This window comes from Delphinapterus leucas, chromosome 3, assembly GCF_059928025.1.
Source record: "Delphinapterus leucas isolate spDelLeu-1000000601 "Yukka" chromosome 3, BTC_Dleu_Yukka2, whole genome shotgun sequence".
Classification (NCBI taxonomy): domain Eukaryota; kingdom Metazoa; phylum Chordata; class Mammalia; order Artiodactyla; family Monodontidae; genus Delphinapterus; species Delphinapterus leucas.
The window spans coordinates 118,735,190-118,758,748 of NC_143131.1; the positions used below are offsets into that span (position 1 = coordinate 118,735,190).

At 48.6% G+C, this 23,559-nt stretch overlaps 3 protein-coding genes across 3 annotated transcripts; 1 reads left to right on the top strand and 2 right to left on the bottom strand.

Moving 5' to 3' along the window:
- The first annotated feature begins 1,124 nt into the window (after positions 1-1,124).
- On the top strand, positions 1,125-9,000 carry WDR55 (WD repeat domain 55). The gene is made up of 7 exons (XM_022588991.3): positions 1,125-1,910; positions 5,325-5,425; positions 5,519-5,606; positions 5,708-5,887; positions 5,984-6,083; positions 6,173-6,342; positions 6,424-9,000. The coding sequence occupies exons 1-7, from the start codon at positions 1,720-1,722 to the stop codon at positions 6,737-6,739; spliced, it is 1,146 nt and encodes a 381-aa protein (XP_022444699.1). The 5' UTR covers positions 1,125-1,719; the 3' UTR covers positions 6,740-9,000.
- Positions 6,960-9,977, bottom strand: DND1 (DND microRNA-mediated repression inhibitor 1). Its single transcript, XM_089909373.1, is given in 5 exon segments — positions 6,960-7,508; positions 7,511-7,900; positions 8,580-9,170; positions 9,173-9,228; positions 9,230-9,977. Coding segments are annotated over 5 exon segments (1,158 nt in total). The 5' UTR covers positions 9,283-9,977; the 3' UTR covers positions 6,960-7,440.
- A 109-nt stretch (positions 9,978-10,086) lies between these two features.
- HARS1 (histidyl-tRNA synthetase 1) lies at positions 10,087-23,546 on the bottom strand. Its single transcript, XM_022588995.2, has 13 exons — positions 23,386-23,546; positions 23,017-23,106; positions 17,848-17,967; positions 15,561-15,656; positions 14,795-14,920; positions 14,057-14,164; positions 13,807-13,905; positions 13,484-13,577; positions 13,131-13,258; positions 12,796-13,038; positions 11,434-11,550; positions 11,087-11,233; positions 10,087-10,704 (listed from the first exon to the last, which is right to left on the bottom strand). Exons 1-13 carry the CDS (start codon positions 23,473-23,475, stop codon positions 10,633-10,635), a joined length of 1,530 nt encoding a protein of 509 aa, XP_022444703.1. The 5' UTR covers positions 23,476-23,546; the 3' UTR covers positions 10,087-10,632.
- Between the last annotated feature and the right edge of the window lie 13 nt (positions 23,547-23,559).

Below are 23,559 nucleotides of genomic sequence, written 5' to 3' on the forward strand. Positions count from 1 at the left end.
GTGGCTCTAGATTCCTAAGCAGGACATATACTAGCCAGGGTGCCCAATGGAGGAGGGAAGAATGACCCTCACTGTCAGGCAAGAGGTGGATAGAGAAACTTAAGGATGATTGGTCTTAAATATCAGACTCATCTGGGCCCATCCGGGGACCCAGTCTTAGGGCAGAGGTTCCCTGGGAATTAGTGTCAGCCCAGTGGGCTGCCAGTCTGATCCCAAGGTTGTGCAGGACTGGGCTCTAGGTAAAGGCACCTGATGAGAAATACTCCTGGGAACAAAAACCCTTCACAAATTTTTGCCCTTCTGGGATCTTTAGTAATTCCAAGCACAAATCACTGCTTACCTGGTTGAAGGGGAAGTGCCTTGGAGAATCCCTGTCCTAGACCAGAAGAGTTTAGTGCCCTTCAACACACTGAAAGTTTGCCAAGACCCAGGGTGGGATGGCTGGCCTCCAAATCACTCCATCCCCACCCTTTTCTTCCTCTTGGCTCATTGCCAGCACTTTGGTCTGGTACTCATCAGCAAAGGTCACCAGTTCTTTCTGGCTGGATCCATAGCTGCCACTGCCTGCCCTGAGCTAAGACCTGTGGGCTTACAAGATCCAAGAAGAGCTAGATGGCTACTTTAGCCATTTCCTTTGGTTACATTCACCTTGACAGGGCAAGAGCTTTTTGAGGAAGCCAGCTTTATGCACGGCGCCTAGGAGGCTGAAATTGGGCACTGTCTGCAATAGCACCTAGAATGGCTAATTTCAGACAGTAAGGGACACCCTGATGTCATTGCTGTAGGCAGCAGTCACAATTAGGAAAAAGGTCACAGAGACCCACCTGGCTCAGATGAAGGTACCTAGAGGGTCACTAAGATCGAGACCTTCTGGGGGTTGACTGCCAGTTTAAGTTTCTGCAAGAACCACCAAGCCTTGTGGAAGTAACCAAGATCCAGACAGGAGCACATGCTCCTCCTTATCTGCCCCACCATACACAGTGCTCTCATCTTTGTGGAACCTTTGGTAACCGGGATGTCCAGAACGTCAACTGTTGTGCCCATTTTTCCTTTTCAGCAACTCCTTGCCAGCTCTGAGCACTGCTGGCCCAGTCCCGCTAAGGGTCTGTAGCCAAACGGTAGGAACGGGCGGGGCGCTGTTGCTTTGGCCACGAGGATGTTCAGCATGGAGGGCTGCAGCTTAAGTGTGTGCGCGTACTGCCTGCTGTCTACGACCCCCGCAGGTCAAATTCTCGCGGCGTGGGCTTTTGTCGCTTACCAAACTGGCTGTCGCTTGTCTTGGTCTTTCACCAAACCATGAACGACTGGCGTCCCGCTCTTCTCTCCCGAAGGCAGGCAGTCAGTCATCCTTTACTGATTGCGGGAGACACTACCAAACTGTCAGCACCGCTCAGGAAAAGGGGAAAGAACTTAAACGCAGTTCTCGACTTTACGTGAAGTGACCAAGGAGGGGACTGATGGATGCGCCATCTATCTGACACAGGAAGCTCCTCCGCTGCAACACTGGGAAGTAGCTTGATTAGGAGGCCGGGCTCCTCGGGTCGGTGCCTCCCACCAGCTGAGTCAGGCCCCGCCTTTTCCGGGTTACGGAGCACGCCTTGACGCCCCTTCCTGCCTGGCCCCCTACCCCGGAAGCGGTTCCCTGGGCCACTCCTCCCGCCGAGTGACTGGTTTTTGGGTTTACCTACCAATTGCTGCGCGGCTCGGATCCTCTGGTTCATGGACCGCACATGTGAGGAGAGGCCCGCAGAGGATGGGAGAGACGAGGAGGACCCCGACTCCACGGAAGCCCCAGCCCGGATCCGGGACACTCCGGAAGATATCGTGCTGGACGCTCCGGCCAGTGGACTGGCGTTCCATCCGGCCCGCGATCTCCTGGCGGCTGGGGACGTGGACGGGGACGTGTTCGTGTAAGTGCGGGGCAGAGATGGGGGCGTGGTGGGTGTGGGGCTGCTCGGTCTGGAAGCTCTGCAGCGATGGAGCTGGGATGAGGAGAGAAAGTTATAGGGAGACTAAGTTTACAAGACTCAGTCTTGTCCAATTCGTTTAATAACATTCGCCTTTAAGCAAGTTACCACACAAATCTATCGAAAGAACTGAGAGACAAAGTGGCTGGAAAGTCGTGACGGAGCCCGGACAGGCAGGCGTTCAGGACACTGTTATTTCCCACCGAAATATTGTACTGATCCTGAAACAGAACCAACTGGGCCCCCTGCTTTCGCTTCTTGCCCATTTTAATTGATCTTTCAAAAACACAAATCCAACCACCTCACTTCCTTGATTAAAACCCTTCAATAGTTTACCTTTGCTTTTAGAATTAAATTGAGATTCCTTAATCCGGCTTTCAAGGGCTTTGACTATCTGGCCCTTGCTCACTTTATTTTGTTTTCTGTGCTTATTCATCGTTACCTTTTTAATGTACCTTGAAGCCTCAGCTCCTTTGCACATGTTATTCCTTCTTCCTGGAATTTCCCTCACTTGCACCTATTGTCCCAGAGTCCCCAGCATCTCTTCACTTTTCAAACATGCCTCAGACTAAATTAGATTACCTGTTAAATGCTGCCTTGGCAGCAGATACCTTTTCCTCATAAACTACATAATGGTGTGTAATCATACATCCGTTTGCATAATTATTTGAACACTGTCTCCTCCACTAAAAAAATGTTTTTTAAACTTTTTTGACCTCGCCCCACAGTAAAAATAGCTTTTATATTATGTGTGATGCACTCTAATATTTTCTGGTTTATTTTATTCTGTTGTTATTGCGGGCACACAGAAAATCTGATTGCAGCTCAGTAATGGGTCATGACTAGAGTCTGAAAAACAATGTTCTGGAGTGTAATCTGTAGTCTCTTTAGTTCTCCATTTTATCTCCTGCTTCTAGCCCAGGGTTAGTGCTCAATACACGTTTGATTTTGAATAAAAGATGTAGGCTAGAAGCAGTGAAAAGCCATTGAAGGCCTTAACCAGGAGAGTTGTGCTATCAGATTTACTTAATGAATTTAAACCCCAAACCCCTCATTAGCTGCAATGGCCTTGGGCAAGTTAATTTCTGATTTTCATCTTTGAAAATGGGAACAGTAAAGAATTCTCTGGCGGTCCCATGGTTAGGACTCCGCGCTTTCACTGCCAGGGCCCCGCTTTCACTGTCAGGGCCCCAGGAACTAAGATCCCGCAAGCCCTGTGGCTCTGAGGAAGGAGGGAGGGATGGAGGGAAAGAAGGAAGGGAGGAAGGGAGGGAGGGAGAAAGGGAGAGAGAGAGAAAAAGAGAAAGAGAGGGAGAGGGGGGCTTCCCTGGTGGCACAGTGGTTAAGAATCTGCCTACCAATGCAGGGGACACGGGTTCGAGCCCTGGCCCAGGAAGATCCGACATGCCATGGAGCAACTAAGCCCATGCGCCACAACTACTGAGCCTGTGCTCTAGAGCCTGCGAGCCACAACTACTGAAGCCCACATGCCTAGAGCCCGTGCTCCCCAACAATAGAAGCCACTGCAATGAGAAGCCTGCGCACCGCACCGAAGAATAGCCCCTGCTTGCCGCAGCTAGAGAAAGCCGCGCACAGCAACAAAGACCCAACGCAGCCAAAGATAAATAAAACAAATAAATTTATATTAAAAAAAATAGAGAGGGAGGGAGGGAGAGAGAGAGAGAGAAAGGCAGGTAGACAGGCAGGGAAGGCAAGGCGGGAAGGAAGGATGAAAGAAAATGGGAACCATAATACATACCTTGCAGAGAGGTTTACTACTTTTATCCATGTTTACAGTGCCAGACACTTGGGAGTCACTCTGGACTTTTCTTCACACACACCCCTGGCTTCTGTTTGTCTCCTCTTCTCTACCTTCAGCCACTGCCTTCTGGAGGCCTCAAACTTCTCCCATGACCATTGCAGAGAGGTTCCTTTTTCCCAAAGGATTCAATTCAGACTTCTGCCTGGCCTACATGGTTGTCTCAAGCCTAGTCCAGCCCATCTTACTAGATTCAGCTATACCTCTCTCTTCCCACTGGAACTGTCCTCATTCCTCGTGGGAGAGACATCAGCATCTGCCTCCAGTGTCTGCCCTTTGTTCTCTGCCAGGTGAACTACGTATTCTTCATGATCCAACTCACATGTCATCACCTTAGTTAGCTTTCCAGGGCTCTCTTCCCTTCCAAAGTATTCATTCAATCTGTGTTTATTAAGCAGCTTTTTCATGCTAGGCACTGGGACAGAACAAACAATAAGTAGACCCAGCTCTGCCTGCCTGGAACTCAACTAGCAAGTAAGCACTTATTCATTCAGCCCTTTTTGAAGATCTGCTGAGGCAGGCACTAGGGATAATCTCTGACAGGTACTTGCCTCAAAGCTGAACTTACAGGCTGGTGCCTCTCTGCTCTACCTCCCTTGTCATCCTTCCGCCACACGTGTTCACAATGTGCCGTAATTTTTTTTTTTTTTTTTTGGCTGCGTTGGGTCATCGTTGCTGCACGCAGGCTTTTCTCTGGTTGCGGCGAGCGGGGGCTACTCTTCGTTGTGGTGCGCAGGCTTCTCATTGCGGTGGCTTTTCTTGTTGGGAGCATGGGCTCTAGGCGCGTGGGCTTCAGTAGTTGTGGCTCGCAGGCTCAGTAGCTGTGGTGCACGGGCTTAGTTGTTCCACAGCATGTGGGATCTTCCCAGACCAGGGCTCGAACCCGTGTCCCCTGCATTGGCAGGCAGATCCTTAATCACTGCGTCACCAGGGAAGCCCGATGTGCCGTAATTAATTGTGGCTTTCTTTAGCTCCTGTAGACCTGGAGTGTAATATCCCTGTCTTACTCATCTTTACATTTCCAGCTTCTGGGCTGTTCTGTCATCAACTATTTTTGGACCTCCAGAGTGATTCAGACCTAATCTTTCCCCAGGTTATGGCTTTCAAAGATGATGAAGAGGGGTGGGGTGAGGTCACAAAAATGTACATTGAATGAAAAAAAGACCTCACATTTGAAGCTCATTGAAGATGGGAAAATGGAGGACTTCCCTCGTGGTCCAGTGGGTAAGACTCCACGCTCCCAATGCAGGGGGCCAGGTTCAATCCCTAGTCGGGGAACCAGATTCCGCATGCATGCCGCAACGAAGATCCTGCGTGCTGCAACTAAGACCCAGCACAGACAAAATAAATAAATAAATATTAAAGAAAATAATAATATAAATACCTATTCATTTTAAAAAAAAGAAAATGGGATGGTAAGCTCCTTGGGCTTGGAGGTGTACAAGCAGGAACTCCTAGGTAGGTGGAAGTTTGGCTAGTTGGTCTCTATACTCCCAGGTGAGGTCTGGAGTCATTCACTCTTCTTCCATTCTCCCCAGCTTTTCCTACTCCTGCCAAGAGGGAGAAACCAAGGAGCACTGGTCCTCAGGTCACCACCTCAAGTCCTGCCGAGCCGTTGTCTTCTCTGAAGATGGGCAGAGTGAGTATTAGGAAAGGCAGCCAGCAGTGTGGTGGTGGGAAGGGAGCAATGAACAGCACCATGACCTGGGCATTTCCCCCTCCCTCCCCACAGAGCTTGTTACTGTGTCCAAGGACAAAGCCATCCATTTTCTAGATGTGGAGCTGGGACGACTGCAAAGACGCATTTCCAAGGCTCACAGGTAAGGGGAAGCCAACTGTGTGTTGAGACAAAAGGGTAAGGATTGATTGGTACATCCCTACTGGGACAAAGGTGCTCGAAGTTCTGTATCTGTGTCTCTAGTGCCCCCATCAACAGCCTGCTGCTGGTGGATGAGAATGTTCTGGCAACTGGGGATGACACAGGTGGCATCCGCCTCTGGGACCAGCGGAAGGAGGGCCCCTTAATGGATATGCGGCAGCATGAGGAGTACATTGCTGACATGGCTCTGGACCCAGCCAAGAAGCTGCTGCTGACAGCCAGGTACAGCCTCGAAGCTGCATCCCCTCCCTTCCCTGTGTTAAATGTTTCCCTTGGTGGGTACCTCCAGCCAAGCCTGCTGCTTTGCTCTCTCTACAGCGGCGATGGCTGCCTTGGTGTCTTCAACATCAGACGACGCCGGTTCGAGTTGCTCTCCGAGCCTCAGTCTGGAGACCTGACCTCTGTCACACTTATGAAAGTACAGCTGGGTGGGGCGGGATGGGGGTGTGCGATAGGGACTTGGTTTGATGTGGCTCCACAAACATGGTTTGCCCTGTTTCCCTGCAGTGTGGGAAGAAGGTGGCCTGTGGCTCCAGTGAAGGTACCATCTACCTCTTCAACTGGGATGGCTTTGGGGCCACAAGTGACCGCTTTGCCCTGAGAGCTGAGTCCATTGACTGCATGGTTCCAGTCACTGAGAGTCTGCTGTGTACCGGCTCCACTGATGGAGTCATCAGGTGAGAGAAGCCGGATGGCCCTCCAGTCATAGGAAGGGCAGACCTAACCGGCCCATACCAAACACTTTTCTTTCTGTCCAGGGCTGTCAACATCCTGCCAAACCGAGTGGTGGGCAGTGTGGGCCAACATGCCGGGGAACCTGTGGAGAAGCTAGCCCTCTCCCACTGTGGCCGCTTCCTGGCCAGCAGTGGCCATGACCAGCGCCTCAAGTTTTGGGACATGGCCCAGCTGCGGGCTTTGGTGGTGGATGACTACCGCCGGCGCAAGAAAAAGGGAGGGCCACTACGGGCGCTGAGCAGCAAGGCCTGGAGCACGGATGACTTCTTTGCAGGACTGAGGGAAGAGGGAGAGGACGCCACAGCTCAGGAGGAGGAGACTGAGGATGACAGTGACTGAGGGAATGAGCCGAATCTCAGGATGGGTTCTCAGCAGACAAGAGTCTTGCTTTCTGGGCTGGATCCCTAGAGAGGCTGGGAATTTAAAATATCCTATTGTGCACAAGAAGATGCTCAGGATCGGCACACTGATGTGGGGAAGCACTTGCCCCGTAGCAGCTGCTCACTCCACCACTGTAAGACAAGCCCACAGCTGGCGCAAGACAGCACGGACACAGGTGTAAACCAACCAGGGGTTTAATATAAATACAACCAGCATAGAAAAACTCAAAACTACACGTACACCAAAACCAGAATGCCAAGTGGTTGGGGCAAAGGCAGATTTCTGACCCTTTGGCTCAGCCAGCCCGCAAATAAAAACATCAACAAAGACAAATCAAGAAAATAAGAAGCAAAGATTCATGCTAAGCTGTGGGAGGAGAGAGGGGTGTGTGTGCGACTGTGTGTCAGAGAACAACCCTGGGGTCAGGTTAAACCCCAGGCTGGGAGGGAGAAGGGAAGCTCCCTCACCACAACTTAGCCAAACTTGAGCTGCCCCGAGGTGCTGTGGGCCCTGCCTCAGCTGGGAGGCTGTGTCAGGCCTAGGGCAGGGCCCATGCTCCTCCCCTTCTTGGGATCAGATAGCAGCTGCCCAGGCCTGCTGGGCCAGGGACTGACACAGGCTCTGCCTACTCATTCAGGCTGCCTGGGGAGAGGATTAGGTCACTGCTGAACCATGGTACCTCCTGCCTCAGCCCCAGCAGACCGCTGGAGGCTGGCCCCAGACTCAGTGCCTCCAGCAGCCTTGCAGACACAGCATCCTTGGCCACCTCATGCCCATCCTGCCCACTGGGGGCCAGCACAACCCAAATGAGGCCACTGAAGGGCACTGGATGCCCAGGGATCACCACCTGGTACCAGAATCGGTGCCAGCCAGCAGAGCTTGTGCCCAAACACTTGGTGAGGAACAGTGGGCTGCCCAACTTCATCCGTTGGCATAGCAGCTGCAGGGCAGCCCGAGCCCCTTGGGACTCCAGCCCCTTGTCCCTGGCCAGGGCTACTTGGCTAGCCTCTGGCTGTAGGCACTGTAGAGACGGACACTTGAGCTGCTGGCGGAGTCGCTGCTTCAGGTCTGGCTTAAGCCACTCCACGGCCACCTGTTCTCCACAGAGGTGTGACTGCCCTGCAGGGAAAAGGCAGAGACAGGGCGGGGTCTAAGCCCTGGGCCCAAGCACCGGAGTCCTCTGGAGTCACACAAGCCTGTTTAATTTGTAGCCTCCCCATTTCCTGGTGTGACACCAGGCAAGTTAAATAACTTCTCTAGGCTTCTTTGTGTTTACTTACAAAGGGAGTGCAATAACTGCTACCTTCTAAGTTTCCTTGGAGTACTGGCTGATTGCAGGCTTTGTCTACCTCATAACCATCAGAATAGCTAACCTTTACCATGAATACTTGCCAAAAACTACAGAATGTGCTAAATGCTGCTTAATTCTCAGCTTCAGGAAGCAGGTTCTACAGTGGATAAGAGGTAGGCTCAGTTGGATTGCCTTGGGCAAGTAAATTTTTCTTAAAACAGTCTCCTATCTAAAGAGGGACAATGTTCTATGTTTCACTGCAATGTGGAGGGTTAAGTCAGGAGATAGTGCATGTGAAGTGTGAAGTTTAGGTGAGTGGTAGCTGGTAGCACCGGTGGAAATTTAAAAACGTGAGGTCAGATAGTCTGTCTCAAACTCAAGTGTGTTTGACCCTAAGGTCTCGCGACTTTAACCCGCTATGCTGATCTACGCTGACGTGTTGAAGTAAAGTGCCGGGCAGAACGCGTTTAGCCCCAACCAGCGGCCCCCCGCAGTCTCCACCCCTACCTTCCACCAGGGCCTTTTTGGCCATGGCCGCGGCGCGGTGCGAGCTGAACTTGAGCAGTGCGATCTGCGCGGGCGCCGGCCCGGGGCTGGGCAGCAGCAGCGCCTCCTGCAGGCCGGGCCCCAGCGGCTGCAGCGCGAGCAGCAGCGCTTGGCGGCTCAGGCCCGGCGGCAAGCCGTCCACACTCAGCTCGCACTTCTCGGTGCTGCGGCACACGAGCAGCGGGCAGGACGGCCGCAGCGGGTGGTTGTGCAGCGTGGCGATGGCGGCCTGGGCGCCGCGTCGCGAGCTGTAGCGGGCGTAAGCGAAGCCGCGGTTCAGGCCGCTGAAGGTCATCATCAGGCGGAACTCGTAGAGGCGGCCCACGCGCTGGAACAGTGGGATCAGCTGGTGCTCGTACACATCCTGGGGCAGCCGCCCGATAAACACTTCTGACCCGGCCGGCGGCGGGCTGCCCACCCATCCTGGGGGAAGGGGGTCGGGAGGGGCACCGTCAACCACCCGGACGGTTCCGGGGTCGAGGTCCAGGAACCGAGCGCAGGAGGGAGTATGTGTGCAAACGTCTGTGAAATGGTTACAACACCCGTACGCCCCGGGTCGTTGGCGTAACTGGGTGACTGAGCTACCAACGGGGCTGGCACCTTAAGACTGGCTCCCTTCCTCGAGGGGGCGGGTGGGTGGGAAGCCACAGACAATGAGTTTCATCAGCTGGGGGGGCGGGTAACGGGGTAGTTATAAGTTTCTGACTGTGGAGCCTCGGCGTAGGCCCCTCCCTCCCCCGAACGCGGCGGCTCGTGGCCGTCGAGGCTGCCTTAGCCCTCCCGTAGGCGTAGGGCTGGGACTACCGTACCTGGGGGTGGCCCGCCATACTTCCTCTGCCCGTTCACCTGCACCAGGCGGATGCCCGTCTCCCTGACCCACGCCTCCAGCGCCGCCTTGTTCTCTGGATTCACCCTCTCACACCACAGCTGAGGGGGAAAAGGGCAGGTTGGAATGCCTTGTCGCCGCGTCCACCCCCACCTCGCCTGTTACGTCCAGGGCTCACCGACCCCCTGGTAGGCAAACACTTACCTCACACTCCCGCTTGGACTGCATTGCTCTCCCACTGGCTCGCTCGTACCCCCTTTATAACCTCCTCCCAATCTGCCCCTCTGGAAGCTTCCCTACTCCTCCACCCCCAAAGCTCTCATTGGCTCTGAGCACGACCCCGCCCACCAAGGGGGTGGGGGTATCCGCCGCACGTGCGCCACGGGAACCTCGGACCCTCAGGTGAAAGCTAGAGACCCTAGTGGGTGGGTCTGCGGGCAGCCCCACCTCCTAAAACACGGCTCGCAAAGCTGCAGGATGGAGGCTGGAGGCGAAAACGTCAGGGGCGCCCTTCCCCTGCGGAATAGCCCGTGGGAGCTACAGTAAGTGTCTCTCCCCATTTTCCACCGCTGAAGTGGTCGCAGTGGGAGGCCCCGGCTCTAACAGGGAAGGCAGGGCTAGGCAGTAGTGACACAGGCAGGCTCCAGTGGTTGAGGCATTTTATTGGACCTTCCGCGGCGGCTGGTTGTGGGAAGCGTTCCCTCCACCTGGTTGTAGGGCCCTGCCGAGGAGACCATCTTGGGCCAGTTCCCCGTGGCCCACCCATTTTTGGGTGGCCATTTTTGCCAGTGATTACCAATAAAATAATCATAATAAAAATAAAAAAGTGGGCTTCCCTCGTGGCGCAGTGGTTGAGAGTCCGCCTGCCGATGCAGGGGACACGGGTTTGTGCCCTGGTCCGGGAAGATCCCACATGCCGCGGAGAGGCTGGGCCCGTGAGCCATGGCAGTTGAGCCTGCGCGTCCGGAGCCTGTGCTCCGCCGCAACGGGAGAGGCCACAACAGTGAGAGGCCCGCGTGCCGCAAAATAAAATAAAATAAAATAAAATAAAAATAAAAAAGTCTCTGTTCTGACCACTCTTCAGGTCTTCCTGTTGGGAAGGAAACGTGCAAAGCTGCTGAAGTACATATGCAGAGTTTTGTCTTAGCCTTAAATAGTGCCAGTCCCACTTTCCTCTGATAGTTCAACTCAGCAGATGCAAAGGGGCTGGCTTGTTTTCCTTCTGATTTCCTCCACGAGGTCTTCTCTTCGGACGTCCACCTGGCCAGGATGGAGGAACAAGGTGGTATGAGCATCTTGTGTTCCACTGCTCTCTGAGCACCCATGCCTTCCTCTAGTCATCAGGCCTGGCTCAGCTGGGCGCAGGAACCCAATCAAACACCTCAGGGGAGACAGCGCTTCTTGGGGGACGTGGAGAGACACAGGGTATGTGTGGGGATGGAGATTTTACCCTACCATGACCATAGTAACATATTACCCCCTTAAGTCCTTTAGGACTGGGCGTTAATATGAATGCCAGGCTTTTGCTTAGGTTTTGAATGGGCCTTGGCCTTGGTCTAGCTTATGTACAGTAACTTTCGGCCTTGGTCTGCCGAAATGGCATACATTCCCCATCCCTCAGCCTTCCTGTCCACCTACTTACCTCTTCCCTGCTGGCCACCGAGCGGAGCTTGATGACCCCGTCCTTGAGCTCTTGCTCACCAATGATGGCCACCAGTGGGATGCCTGCCTCCTCACAGTACTGCAGCTGGTTCAGTAACTTGGGGTTCTTCTTGTAGAGCAGCTCTGCCTGCAGGGGACCAGGGAAGGAGATGAAGGCTGTCTTCTGCAGTCCTCTGGGACAATCTCCTTGGGGCCCAAGTTGGCACCTTTCTCTGACCTTCACCCCAAGAAGCCACAGTAATGGCAGGGCCACTATGGATAAGCTTTTATTTCGTTTGTGTCCAGCACTCCCAAATTTGCTGCCACCCTGGGGCTTGCCTCCTCTACCTTGATCCCAGCATCCCATAACTCTGAGATGAGCTTCAGTCTCTCCTCCAGCAGCTTCTTCTGTGCAGATGCCACAAGCACCTGTGTTTCTGTGGTCCGTACCTTCTCCTTCAAGGCCTAGGGAAGAAGCAGTTAAGAAAGAACTGGGCTACCCTTTACAACACCTTCAAAGAGCAGACAGAGCAGGCTCTTGTCAGGAGTCTGAGACCAGGCCCAACTCCACCAGGGCAGGCTAGTCTTCTCATCTAGCAATTGGGCAAAAAGTAGCTCTTAGAAGAATAAGAAATGAACTGACTGGCTTGTACATATGACTTGCCAGAATTAATAATGGAGGGCAAAGGTAGCTTATGTACAGTAACTTCAGGCTTATCTCCATCTAGAACCTTATGCATCATAAGTGATATTCTGAGCTCACCCAGGCAATCCAATCACCCCTGGCAGTCCTAGTTCCCACAAGGAGACTGTGTCTCTTATGCGTCAGCCATAGGGCACGACTTGGGTGGGGGTGTGGATGGAGGGGAGAAAGAATGCTGCTGCTGTCTCTTTTTCTGGAAAACTATTCCCATTGTTCTTACAACATAAGATGCCTACTGGAACTGTGACCTCAATTGGAAAACACCAGTGGGTTCCACTCTAGAGAAAAGGGTGGGAGCAGTGGGAAGGTTACTGCCAGAGCATTACCCGAGGGATGAAAGGCAACCAGCCACTAAAGAGCAGTAGCAACAAAGGTGGGCTTGAGGCCAAGAAGGGCTTCCTTCATGTTACTCTAGGTGCTAGAGAGTCAGGATAGCCATCTGAGGGATCCCACAGCCTCAGATACACGCTTCCCACTTAGAGACAATATCGCAGAGTGGTTGGGAGCAAGACTTTGGAGTTGGACTGCCTGCATCCGAATTCTGACTCTGCCACTTAAACCTCGGGCAAATTATTTGATCTATAATCTTCAGTTCCCTTGCCTGAGAAATGTAAATAATGAAAGTAGCTACCCTCAGAGGGCTGTTTAAGAGTTTTATTAGACAATGCGTGAAAAGCACTAAGCACAGTGCCTAGCACAGAGTAGTAAAGTATTAAGTGTTCTGTATTATGAGGAAGATCCAGGTCTTTGGATATACTGGCCTAGATTCCTGACAGCTCTGAAGGAAGTAGGGAGCAAAGGATTTTGTGAAGAAAGAATGATCAAAGATCCGTCAAGCTGGCCTATAATGGGGTGGGAGTCTGAAGGACAGCAACAGTCTTCTCTCCATTTCTTTGCAAAGATGCAACTTGCCCAATGCAGTACTAATTGCCCCCTTAGAGATCAAAGAAGATAGCTCAGGTGCCACCATCTGCCCAGAATGTCTTCCACCCAGCCCCAAGACCTACCTCCAGCCTCTGCTCCACAATGGAGAAGATCCGCTCTACCCCAATGCTGAGCCCCACGCATGGCACCTTGCGCCCTTTGGGATCAAACATGCCCACCAGCCCATCATAGCGCCCTCCAGCCGCCACACTGCCCACACCCAGGGGCTCTTCCCCTGCCTGGGCTGGGGGCTGTAGCAGCACCGCCTCAAAGATCACCCCGGTATAGTAGTCCAGCCCTCGAGCCAGGCTCAGGTCGAAGGAGATCTGGAGGGATAAGAACATGGTCAGCAGCAGATGAGGATCAAAGGCCTCCAGCCCCGGAGCTCAGCTAAGGCTCCCATCCCAACCTGACTCACCTTGTCAGCAATGCCAAACAAGGTCAGATACTCAAAGAGCAGCTTCAGGTCTCCCAGGCCCTCCAAGGCCTGCTTGTTTTGGGACAATTTAGGATCCTGGAGCAGCTGTTCCACCAGGGATACCCCACCTGGGGAGACAGATTTGTGAGCCAGACTGACAAGAAGAAAAAGATAAGGGCTTTACCTTTTCCTCTGGATTACACATGTATGCATGTGTGCATACACACACATGCATTCCCTTTCCCTCTGTCTCCAGTGCGCGTGCGCGCACACACACGCACACACACGGAGGAGTTTGGCTTTCGCTTGAGGGCAGTGGGATGGCTGCCGGGGAGGCAGGGTTTGTTTCTCACCATGCTGCTGGACGTAGTCCCCAATGCGGTCAGCCACCTCAGGTGCCAGGCCCTTCTCTCCCACCATCTCACTCTTTACTTCCTCCCAGGACACCTGAGCAGACAGATACCAGTCAGGGAACCCTGGGCAGCTTCCCCAGTGCAGAGCAAGTGTGAGCCCTTCTCCGGGTGTGGTCTTAAGCAGAAGCTGCCCGTCAACCTATATCCTGGGGCTAATCTTCCTCTGTGGGCATAGAAGCAGGGCCCTCTCTCTCCTAATCTTTTCCATTTCTCAGGGCAGGGTGGGATCTGGGAAAAGAAGAGTCAGGTGTTTGGGTCATTACCTTGTCCAGCTTGTCCACTGAGGAGCAGATGGTGCGGAACTTGCTGTCAGGAACACCACAGACGGCAAACGTCCCATCTAGGATGCGCCGATCATTCACCTGCAGTGACCCAAGGCATAGTGAGAAGAGGATCTCCTTACATGACCCTCGATAGCCTTGGACACTTAGGCTACTGGTTCCTCTGCACAAGGACCTTCTCCTGTGAGAGGCCAGGCCCAGCTTTGCCCTCCCAGCCCCATTCAGCTCTGACCTTGACCAGGAAGTCGCCTATCTGGAGTGAACTCAGGATCTCACACATTATCTTCAGGCACTCTGCATCAGGAATCATGGGGTCAAATTGCCCAGCAATGTCAAAATCCTGTAAGGAGAGGGCTAGCTAGAGATCCTCAGGGGTTTAACCTTGAGGGAGGACTCCTGGGAGCTCTGCTTTCTATGAAGGAGGCCTCTTTGCACTCATGCGCAGACCACATTCTTCATTCTCCATCTGACTGTCAGCCCAGAGCAAAACCCCAGTATTCCTGGGTCTCTTACCAGTCCTGGTTTTCTTCCCATCCACAGGGCTATTCCTTCATTATCTCACTCATCTATTTTTCCTTATTTCCTTCCACTGTTGCAGGAGCAATTATACGGCCTTAGTCCTTTATTCATTCAGAAGCTGTGCCACCAGTCTGTGCGACAGTACCTCAAATCCAGTTTCCTCATCCTTTGCTCTGATCCTATCACTGTGGTTTAATATAAAAAGCACTGGACCAAGAGTTCTAGTCCTAACTTTGCCTTTCTTATCCCTATGATCTCTTCATCTTGCTGAGCCTCAAGTTTCCTCAGATAAAATGAGGAGCATAATCCCTGTCCTGTATATGAAAATACTAAAGAAATCTTAGGGTTAGCATTATCTGGGGCATCTAGATTTTTCAGGACACCATAAGTACTCAATAGATTCTACTGGCTCAAGGGAGGGCCTCCTTACCCATCCTGCCCCCATACTCACACACTGGTAGAATTCCCGATATCGGCCTCGGGTCATGGCTGGGTTATCCCGCCGATACACTTTTGCTATGTGGTAGCGTTTAATGTTGGTCAGTTTATTCATTGCCAAATACCGAGCAAAAGGAACCTGATGACAAAGAGTTAAGGGGAAAGCCCCACCTTTCAGAGTCTGGAAGTTGATTATCATCACCAACAGAAGCTGGGGTCTAACCGCACCCTGTGTGGGTAAAACCACCATCTGTAAGATTAACAGCATTTCTGAACATCAGCAAGAATCAACTTTGTTACCATACAGGGCAGCTGAAGTCTCATAAAATATTAAGGCTCTTTTCTTTTGGGGCCATGCTGAGCACAGCATGGGGGTGGGCAGATTGGCCAGGGAGCAGAAAAAGGGCCCCAAGTAGGGATCTCTAAGCAGATGATTCTCTGACATAGCTTGGAGATAAAGGAAACGTGCTGTTGGTCAATTAGGGAGAACTCTGTCCACCAGCCAGGGCAAGGGAGACATATTCTGAATCCAGGGGATTGTTGGCAGAGTCAGAACTGGACCCTGACATAAAGCTGAGGTCTCACTCAGGATTCAGAAGCCTTCAAAGGCTAGCTATGCTCTGTTTAGCCAAAGCCCAGCTCCTGGTTTAGAGAAATAACTTCCCTGACTGCAAGATGCATTATATTTGATCCCACCTATGTCTAGCTGCCCCCAAACCTGAGGCTAGAAAAAGCCCCAGCCCAGTAAGGGCCAATGCATCCAAAGTTTAAAAAGATACAGTGAGGTCATAGCGAAGAGACAGCAGCTCCCCACCTTGGTCCTTCAGGTCATAGATAAGCTTAGAGTCTTCCCCATACTTTCCAGTCAGTGTTTCCTGGAGAAAACATAAAGAAATGTGACCATAATGATAAATATAACAATTTGAAAGGAATTTTTAAAAACAAAAACCCACCATTCTAACTATGACTGATTTCAACTTATCTACATTTCCTCTGTTCTCTCTCCCAATGTTTCCTTATTTGATGTAGTTATAATCAAGGAAATAGCAATTTGGTTTTCTGTTTATCACATTTCCATTTTGTGACAGAGCTGAAGTATTATTTTTAAAAGCTGCATTGGGAGTTCCCTGGCGGTCTAGTGGTTAGGACTGCGCGCTCACTGCCGAGGGCCTGGGTTCAATCCCCGGTTGGGGAACTATGATCCCGCAAGCTGTGCGGCATGGCCAAAAAAAAAAAAAAGCTGCATAATATTCTAGTGAGAAGAAGCTATTTCCTTCCTTCCTAGTGTTACACTGATAGATGTTTAGGTTATTCCAATTGAAAAAAAATTCCATAGCATTTCAATAAATATATTTGGGTACACAGTTTTTTGTTTTGAATATTTTTTTGGAGTATAAATGCCTAGGAGTGGGTCATTAGATCAACAAAGGTAAATGTTTTTATGACGGCCTGAGATTTGAACACTGTCAAAAGCCAAAACTGAGAGTCCTTGCCCTGTGATGTCTTCAACAAGATAACATATTTCACTACCAGACTGGCAAAATTCAAAAAACCTGAAAATTCCCAGTGTGTAGAAAATAGAAATACTCATACAATGGTTGGTGTTATGGCCAGAGAATACAGTGGTTGGTATTATGGCCTGAATTGTGTCCCCTCGAAATTCATATATTGAAGCCCTATTCCCTGCACCCACCTGGCCCCCATAACCTCAGATTGTGACTCTACTCGGAGACAGGGTCTTTAAAGAAGTAATTAAGGTAAAATGAGGTCATTAGGATGAGTCTTAATCCAATATAACTCATGTCCTTATAAAAAGAGGAAATTTGGACACAGAGGAGGGAAGATGATGTGAAGACATAGGGAAAAGACACCATCTAAAAGCCAGTGAGAGAGGCCATAAGCAGATCCTTCCCTCATGACCCTCAGAAGAAACCAACCCTGCTGACAGCTTATCTTGGACTTCTAGCCTCCAGACAATAAATTTCTGTTCTTTAAGACACCCAGTCTATGGTATTTTGATATGGGAACACTAGCAAACTAATATAGTTGGTAGAAATAGGAATGAGTACAACCATTTGACCCAGAAATTCTACTTCTGTGAATTTACCCTGCAGATAAATGCCCACTAGTACCAGACATTGTTCTAAGCCCTGTGTATACATCAGTGAACAAAGGCAGTCCATGCCCTCGTGGATCTTCTATAGTAATGAAAAGAGACAGGCAGTACATTAATGCAAGGGAACAAATTAACATAACTTTTGATAGTGATAGCTTCTTTAACAGAAATAAAATAGGTCAATGTGATAGACAAGGGCTGCTTTAGACAAGGCAGTTGGAGAGGAGTATTTGAGGAATGGCATTTTAGTTGAAATCTGAAATTAAAATCTGTTATGTCTAATTTACTCTGGAATTAAAGTCATGCAGAGAGCTAGAGAAAAAGGAAGTTCAGCAAGAGGGAAGAGCAAGAACAAAGGCTCGAAGATAGAAACATATTTAGTATGTTCCAGGAATAGAAAAAGGCCATGGTAGCACAGTGGGCAAGGGGAAGAAACGCATGAGATGAGGTGGGAAATGTAGGCAGTTGCCACATCATGTAGGGCCTTGTAAGCCTGAGTAAAGAGTTTGGATTTTATTATAAATGCATTGGGAGTTACTGGGTTTTAAGCAGGGAGGGATGCAAAGAACTGTTTTTTAATAGCAAAGAACTAGAAACAACCTCAGGGTCCATCAATAGGAGACTGGTTGCATATTTATCCTTTATATGTTCGATTTACATGTATCTAGGAAACATCTCAAGTACAGGTGCCATGGAATTCAATGTAGCCAGGAGCCGTAACAACTTCCACCCCTGAGAAGGGCTCTCTTTTTGGATGCTGCCGGCCACAACCAAGGTAAATAAAAAGCAGGGCCTCTTTCTCTATGCCAGTCCTGTCCCCCTTCTCATGGAGAAAATGCCAACCTTTGTCTGCAACAAGAGAGACCTTTGGGCCTCACTCTCTTGCCATCCTCTTTGTTGTTTGTATACCGACTATTCCACCAGGCGATTTCTCCTCATCCACCCCTCACCTTTAGTTCAAACACAGGTGTATCAATTACTTCTGCACCGTGGCGCTTGAAACAGCTGATGATTACGTCAAACACCTTCTCCCGAACTGCCATCTGCCGCGGACTGTAGTCTCTTGTGCCCTTGGAGTCAAAATCAGCCAGAGAACCAGGGATGGGGTTTAAAAACAAAGAACAGTAAGGTCTAGAAATATAAAAGCATGACTTCAATGATGGCGAATGAAAACCTGCCCCAAACTTAGGTTTTCCTACAGGTCACTGAGCTGTAAAACAAGTACAAACAATTCCCTATTAATTACCACACCCATTTGCTCTCACCCTTCTAAATTCCAACCCCTTTTTAGCTTGGTTCTATCTTCTAGAATTCTTGGAACTCTGTTCTCTGAGAAATTTTCCTAAACTCATTTTCTGGGAAACAGAACATTCCCCTGCCTAATAGAAAACATCTACCTGATGACAGGCATATAACCAACTCAAACTGGCTTAATGAATCGAATTCCAAATTTTACAAGTAACATTCTCTCCCAACATACCTTAAAAGGAAATCCTAATAAATACTATTTTTTCTTTCTTTCTTTTTTTTTTTTTTTTTGGCGGTACGTGGGCCTCTCACTGTCGTGGCCTCTCCCGTTGTGGAGCACAGGCTCCAGACGTGCAGGTTCAGCGGCCATGGCTCACGGGCCCAGCCGCTCCGCAGCATGTGGGATCTTCCCGGACCGGGGCACGAACCCGTGTCCCCTGCATCGGCAGGCGGACTCTCAACCACTGCGCCACCAGGGAAGCCCTCTTTTTTTTTTTTTTAAATTTATTTATTTTTGGCTGCATTGGGTCTTCGTTGCTGCGCGCGGGCTTTCTCTAGTTGTGGCGAGCAGGGGCTACTCTGTGTTGCGGTGCGCCGGCTTCTCATTGTGGTGGCTTCTCTTGTTGTAGAGCACGGGCTCTAGGTGCGTGGGCTTCAGTAGTTGTAGCACGTGGGCTCAGTAGTTGTGGCTCGCGGGCTCTAGAGCACAGCCTCAGTAGTTGTGGCATGCAGGCTTAGTTGCTCCGCAGCATGTAGGATCTTCCTAGACCAGGGCTCAAACCCGTGTCCCCTGCTTTGGCAGGCGGATTCTTAACCACTGCGCCACCAGGGAAGTCTCCACTATTTTTTTCTTTAATTTTTTTCTGATAGCCCTATGACAAGGGCTAAGTTAATGAATTTGAATGTGTTGAGAAGTTAAGTCATTACTTAAGGCCATTCAGCTGGTTCCTGGCAGTCGGTACTAGAACTCTGTTCTTCCAGGTCAGAGCTTCTAGTATGGGCTTTTATATGCTACTCACAAGTAGGACCTCTTTGGTCTCAGGACCCCTTTACACTCTTACTATTTACTAAGGACCCCAAGGTGGATTATACCTATCAATATTTATCGTATTATAAATTAAAACTGCAAACATTTAAAAATATTAATTCACTTAACAAAAAGAAAATCCACTACATGTTAACATAAATAACGTTTTAGGAAAAATGTAACTACTTTCCAAAACAAAAACATCTGGTGAGAAGAGTGGCACTGATTTACATTTTTGCAACTCTTTAATGCCTGGGTTAATAGAAGACAGCTGAATTTTCATATATGCTTTTTGCATTCAATTCTGTTGTGATATGTTGTTCTGGTTGAATATATAAAGAAAATCTAGCCTTACAGAGATGTGTAATTGTAAAAGGAGGAATATTTTTAATAAACTTTTCAGCTAATTGTAGATATTCTTCTTAAACTACACCAAAATCCAGAGGGAGAGCTTCTTAAGGATCGGTTTGCAATGTGGAATCTGAAAGTACATCAATGAACTTTTCACATTGTTACATTAAAATCTATTATAAGGTACCCAGAATTCACAGAGACAGAAAGTAGAACGATGGTTACCAGGGGCTGAAGGGAGGGTAGAATGGGGTGTTACTGTTTAATGGGTAAAGAATTTCAGTTTGGTATGATGAAAAAGTTATGGGGGATGAATAGTGGTTATGGTTGCACAGCAATATGAATGTACTTAATGCCACTGAACTGTACACCTAAAAATGGTTGAAATGGCAAGTTTTATGTTATGTATATTTTAGTACAATTTAAAAAATATCTGTTACTCAATCTTGTACTTTGGATATTCTACGCAGGCACAATTTTATAACATCATGCATTGGTCATTTAGAAAATATTTGTTATTTGATAACAGTTACACAGATCTTCCAAATGTTGATATGCCTCATTATACAATATCAAAAAACCATATTTGTTCATGTCACCATAGATCTCATCAGGAAAGTCTTCAAGTATTGAGAACCTGTCAAGCTCATGGTGGAAAACACAAGTTCTAACATTGACTTGAACACTTGAATTTTACCACTGGCAACAAATACTGTTGAATGTTTTCCTTGAGGTGACAAGGCTCACTTTGTTCGGTTTTGTGAAAATGTCTGCCAAATATCCAAATCTTTAACACAATAGTTTATCTTTCAGTTTTTCTTTCAAATAAAAAAGGTTTTCCATGAAAAAAGTAGCTAGTTCAGCCTACAGTTCACACATGGCACAGCATTTTTCCTACTTTGGAATGCAGCAGAAGTGCTTTATCTGTGCTTTCCATTTCATCATACAGAATATTAAAAAACAGTGTACTCAAGGGTTGATATTCAATAAAATTAATAATTTTTACTGTTTTATCAAGGACATTCTTAAGTGAAACTGAATCTTTTTTTTTACTGTGAGTTCACGAAAGTAAAGAACATAATGGTTATTAGTACAGCTCAGTGCCAACATCTTAATTTGTGCTAAGACACCAGCAGTTCTACACACCACTGCTTTTGCACCTTCATCGCAAACGAAGTGAAAAAGGCAAATAACATTATGAAAATAATTTTGACCAGGAAGGTCCCTTGAAAAAGTCCTTTCCCCATAATACTGAGTTTTCTGTTAATTATGAATCACATGTCAAGAAATGTATTTCAACAAACTAAGTGGATATTAACTCTCCAGTATATTCTCATTTTCTTGTTTTTTTTTAAAACATCTTTATTGGAGTATAATTGCTTTACAGTGTTGTGTTAGTTTCTGCTGTATCTCATTTTCTTTTAACATTAAATTATGGAAAATTTCCAACACACATTATAGAGAATAGAACACTGGACCACCCCACCCTGTGTTTATTACCTACCTTCAACAACTATCAACATCTGCTATTCTTATTTTATCTAAGCCCCAATATTTTTTTTCCTGCAGTATTTTAAGGTAATCCCAGATATCATACACTTTCATCCATAAATATTTCAGTATAATTGTCTAACATATAAGGATTAAAAAACAAAACACTACAATACCTTCTTTACAACCAATACAACTTAACAGCAGCCCTTTACCTAGTGCCCAAGCCATGTTTAATTACCCCCAACTGCCACAATAATATCTTTTTATGGTTGACTGTTTGAATCAGATTCTTAATAAGTTCATAACTTGTACTTGGTTGATATGTCTCACGTCTATTTAATCTGCAACAGTTTCCTTTCCTTTTTTAAAAAAAAATGTCCTTTATTTGTTGAGGAAACTGAGTCATTTTTCTGAAAGAATTTTTCTCATTCTAGATTTGGTTAACTGTATATTCAATGTGGTCATTTAACATGTTCCTCCATTTCCCATATTTCCAGTAAACTGGTAGTTAGGTAAACTGGTAGTTAAGTCTGAAGACTGATTAGATTCAGGTACAATTCTTCTTGGCAAGAATACTTCATAGGTGGTGCTGTGTACTTCTTATTGCATCACATCAAGAGGAATATAATGTCTGGTTGTCCTACTTTTAGTGATGCTAAGATTGATCATTGGGTTTAGCTGAGGTCAGCCTGATCTATCATAAATCCCCATTAATCTTTTCACCCAGTAGTTTGAATAACTATTGATGGTCACTGCCTTGGGGTTTTACACCATCTCTTTAACTTTTTTTTTTTTTTTTTTTTTGCAGTACGCGGGCCTCTTACTGTTGTGGCCTCTCCCGTTGTGGAGCACAGGCTCCGGACACGCAGGCTCAGCGGCCATGGCTCACGGGCCCAGCCGCTCCGCGGCATGTGGGATCTTCCCGGACCAGGGCATGAACCCGTGTCCCCTGCATCAGCAGGCGGACTCTCAACCACTGAGCCACCAGGGAAGCCCCTCTTTAACCTTTGAAATGAGTTATATGTAGAAAGGAATAGCTCAATGATTTTAGGAGCCCAAAGAATTACTCTTAAACGGTAACATCTCAACATAAAGAAGACAGATCATCTCCCCTCTACTTTGGAATTAAATTTCACATACATTCATCGAATACCTATTTAGTCCCAGACTCTCAGGTTAAATAAACCATGTGAATAATGAAAAGTCAGCAATAAATGCAATAACAGAGATACTTATGAAGTGCCAAGGGAACCCAGATGATAGGTAAATAGTTCAGTTTATAGAACTTACAGAAAGAGGCATCTGAACTGAAATCATGGTGGTTGAGCTAGGAATCTCCAACTTCATTCCATTCTACTCTCCTTCTCTATTTGGTTCTAGTCATAAAGGTCTTTTTATAGTTCCTGGAAACTACCAAGGTTCTTTCTCACTTCAGGATTTCCATACCCTACCTGGACTTATCTTCCTCACACTCTTCACCCGGCTGTCTTCCACTCATCTATTAGGTCAGCTAGTCTATCACTTCTTCAGACTTCCCAGTTCTCCCTTATTTTTCTCAGAGCATCCTTTTTACTTCTTTACATCACTTAACACAATTTGTAGTTACATATCCATGTGTGGGATTATTTCTCCTAAGTCTGTTTCCTTCAGTAGAATGTAAGCTCCCTGAGGGCAGGCTATATTGTTCACCATGGTACACTCACTGCTTTGTACAGTGCTAGGCACACAGTAAGCACTCAGTAAATATTTACTGAATGAAAGAAGGAGTAGCAGTAGCAGGTAGACTCCCCTAAGCACCCAGTTGGCCTAGCTTCTGCCATCACTTTGCCATCCCAGAATGACTCAGAGTCCAATCCAGCCTGGTGCCTACAACCAACTGTTGTTTCCTCTGCAGGATTTCAGATCCTCCTCAATGACCTGATTCAGAGAAGCAGGCATATATGCGTCCTTGTGAGTGAAATTAGGGACCGTCTCAGAGGCTCCCTAAAGGAATATTTACCTTGGGGGTTTTGAGCACAAACTTCTGTTTCCCTTCATCAGGGCCCAGTTGTGCCTTCAGTTTCAGTAGTTTTGCCACCTCCTCCTCGATCTGTGGAGGGAAAGTAGGCGCTGGGCTACCACATCTGCCACCCCCTCCCTCTTCCGTCATTCATTCAGTATCCCTCCTTCAGCAGGATGTGGGGCATATCTCTCTCCCAAGCCTAGCTCTGCTTCTCTCGGGTCCTACCGCAGCTACCTCCCCACCCAGCCCGTCCTCCTACCTACAAGTCCAGTCCTTTCTTCCACATCCCCATCCTCTGTGCAGACCACTCCCCGCTCTGTTCTCCCAGGCCTTCCTTTGTCCCCTCTCCTGCCTCCTGGGTCGTACCTGCTCGGCGCTGGCCTTCTGCTGCTTAAGGGCCCGCACGCGCTCTCCCTGAAGTCGCACCAGATCCTCCAGCGTCGGACGATCTGCCATACTGGCTGCCAACTGGAGCTGACTACTGTCTAGATAGGTTGTGTGGGCCACAGCTTCAGCTCGGATGACTTCCGGCTATCGAGT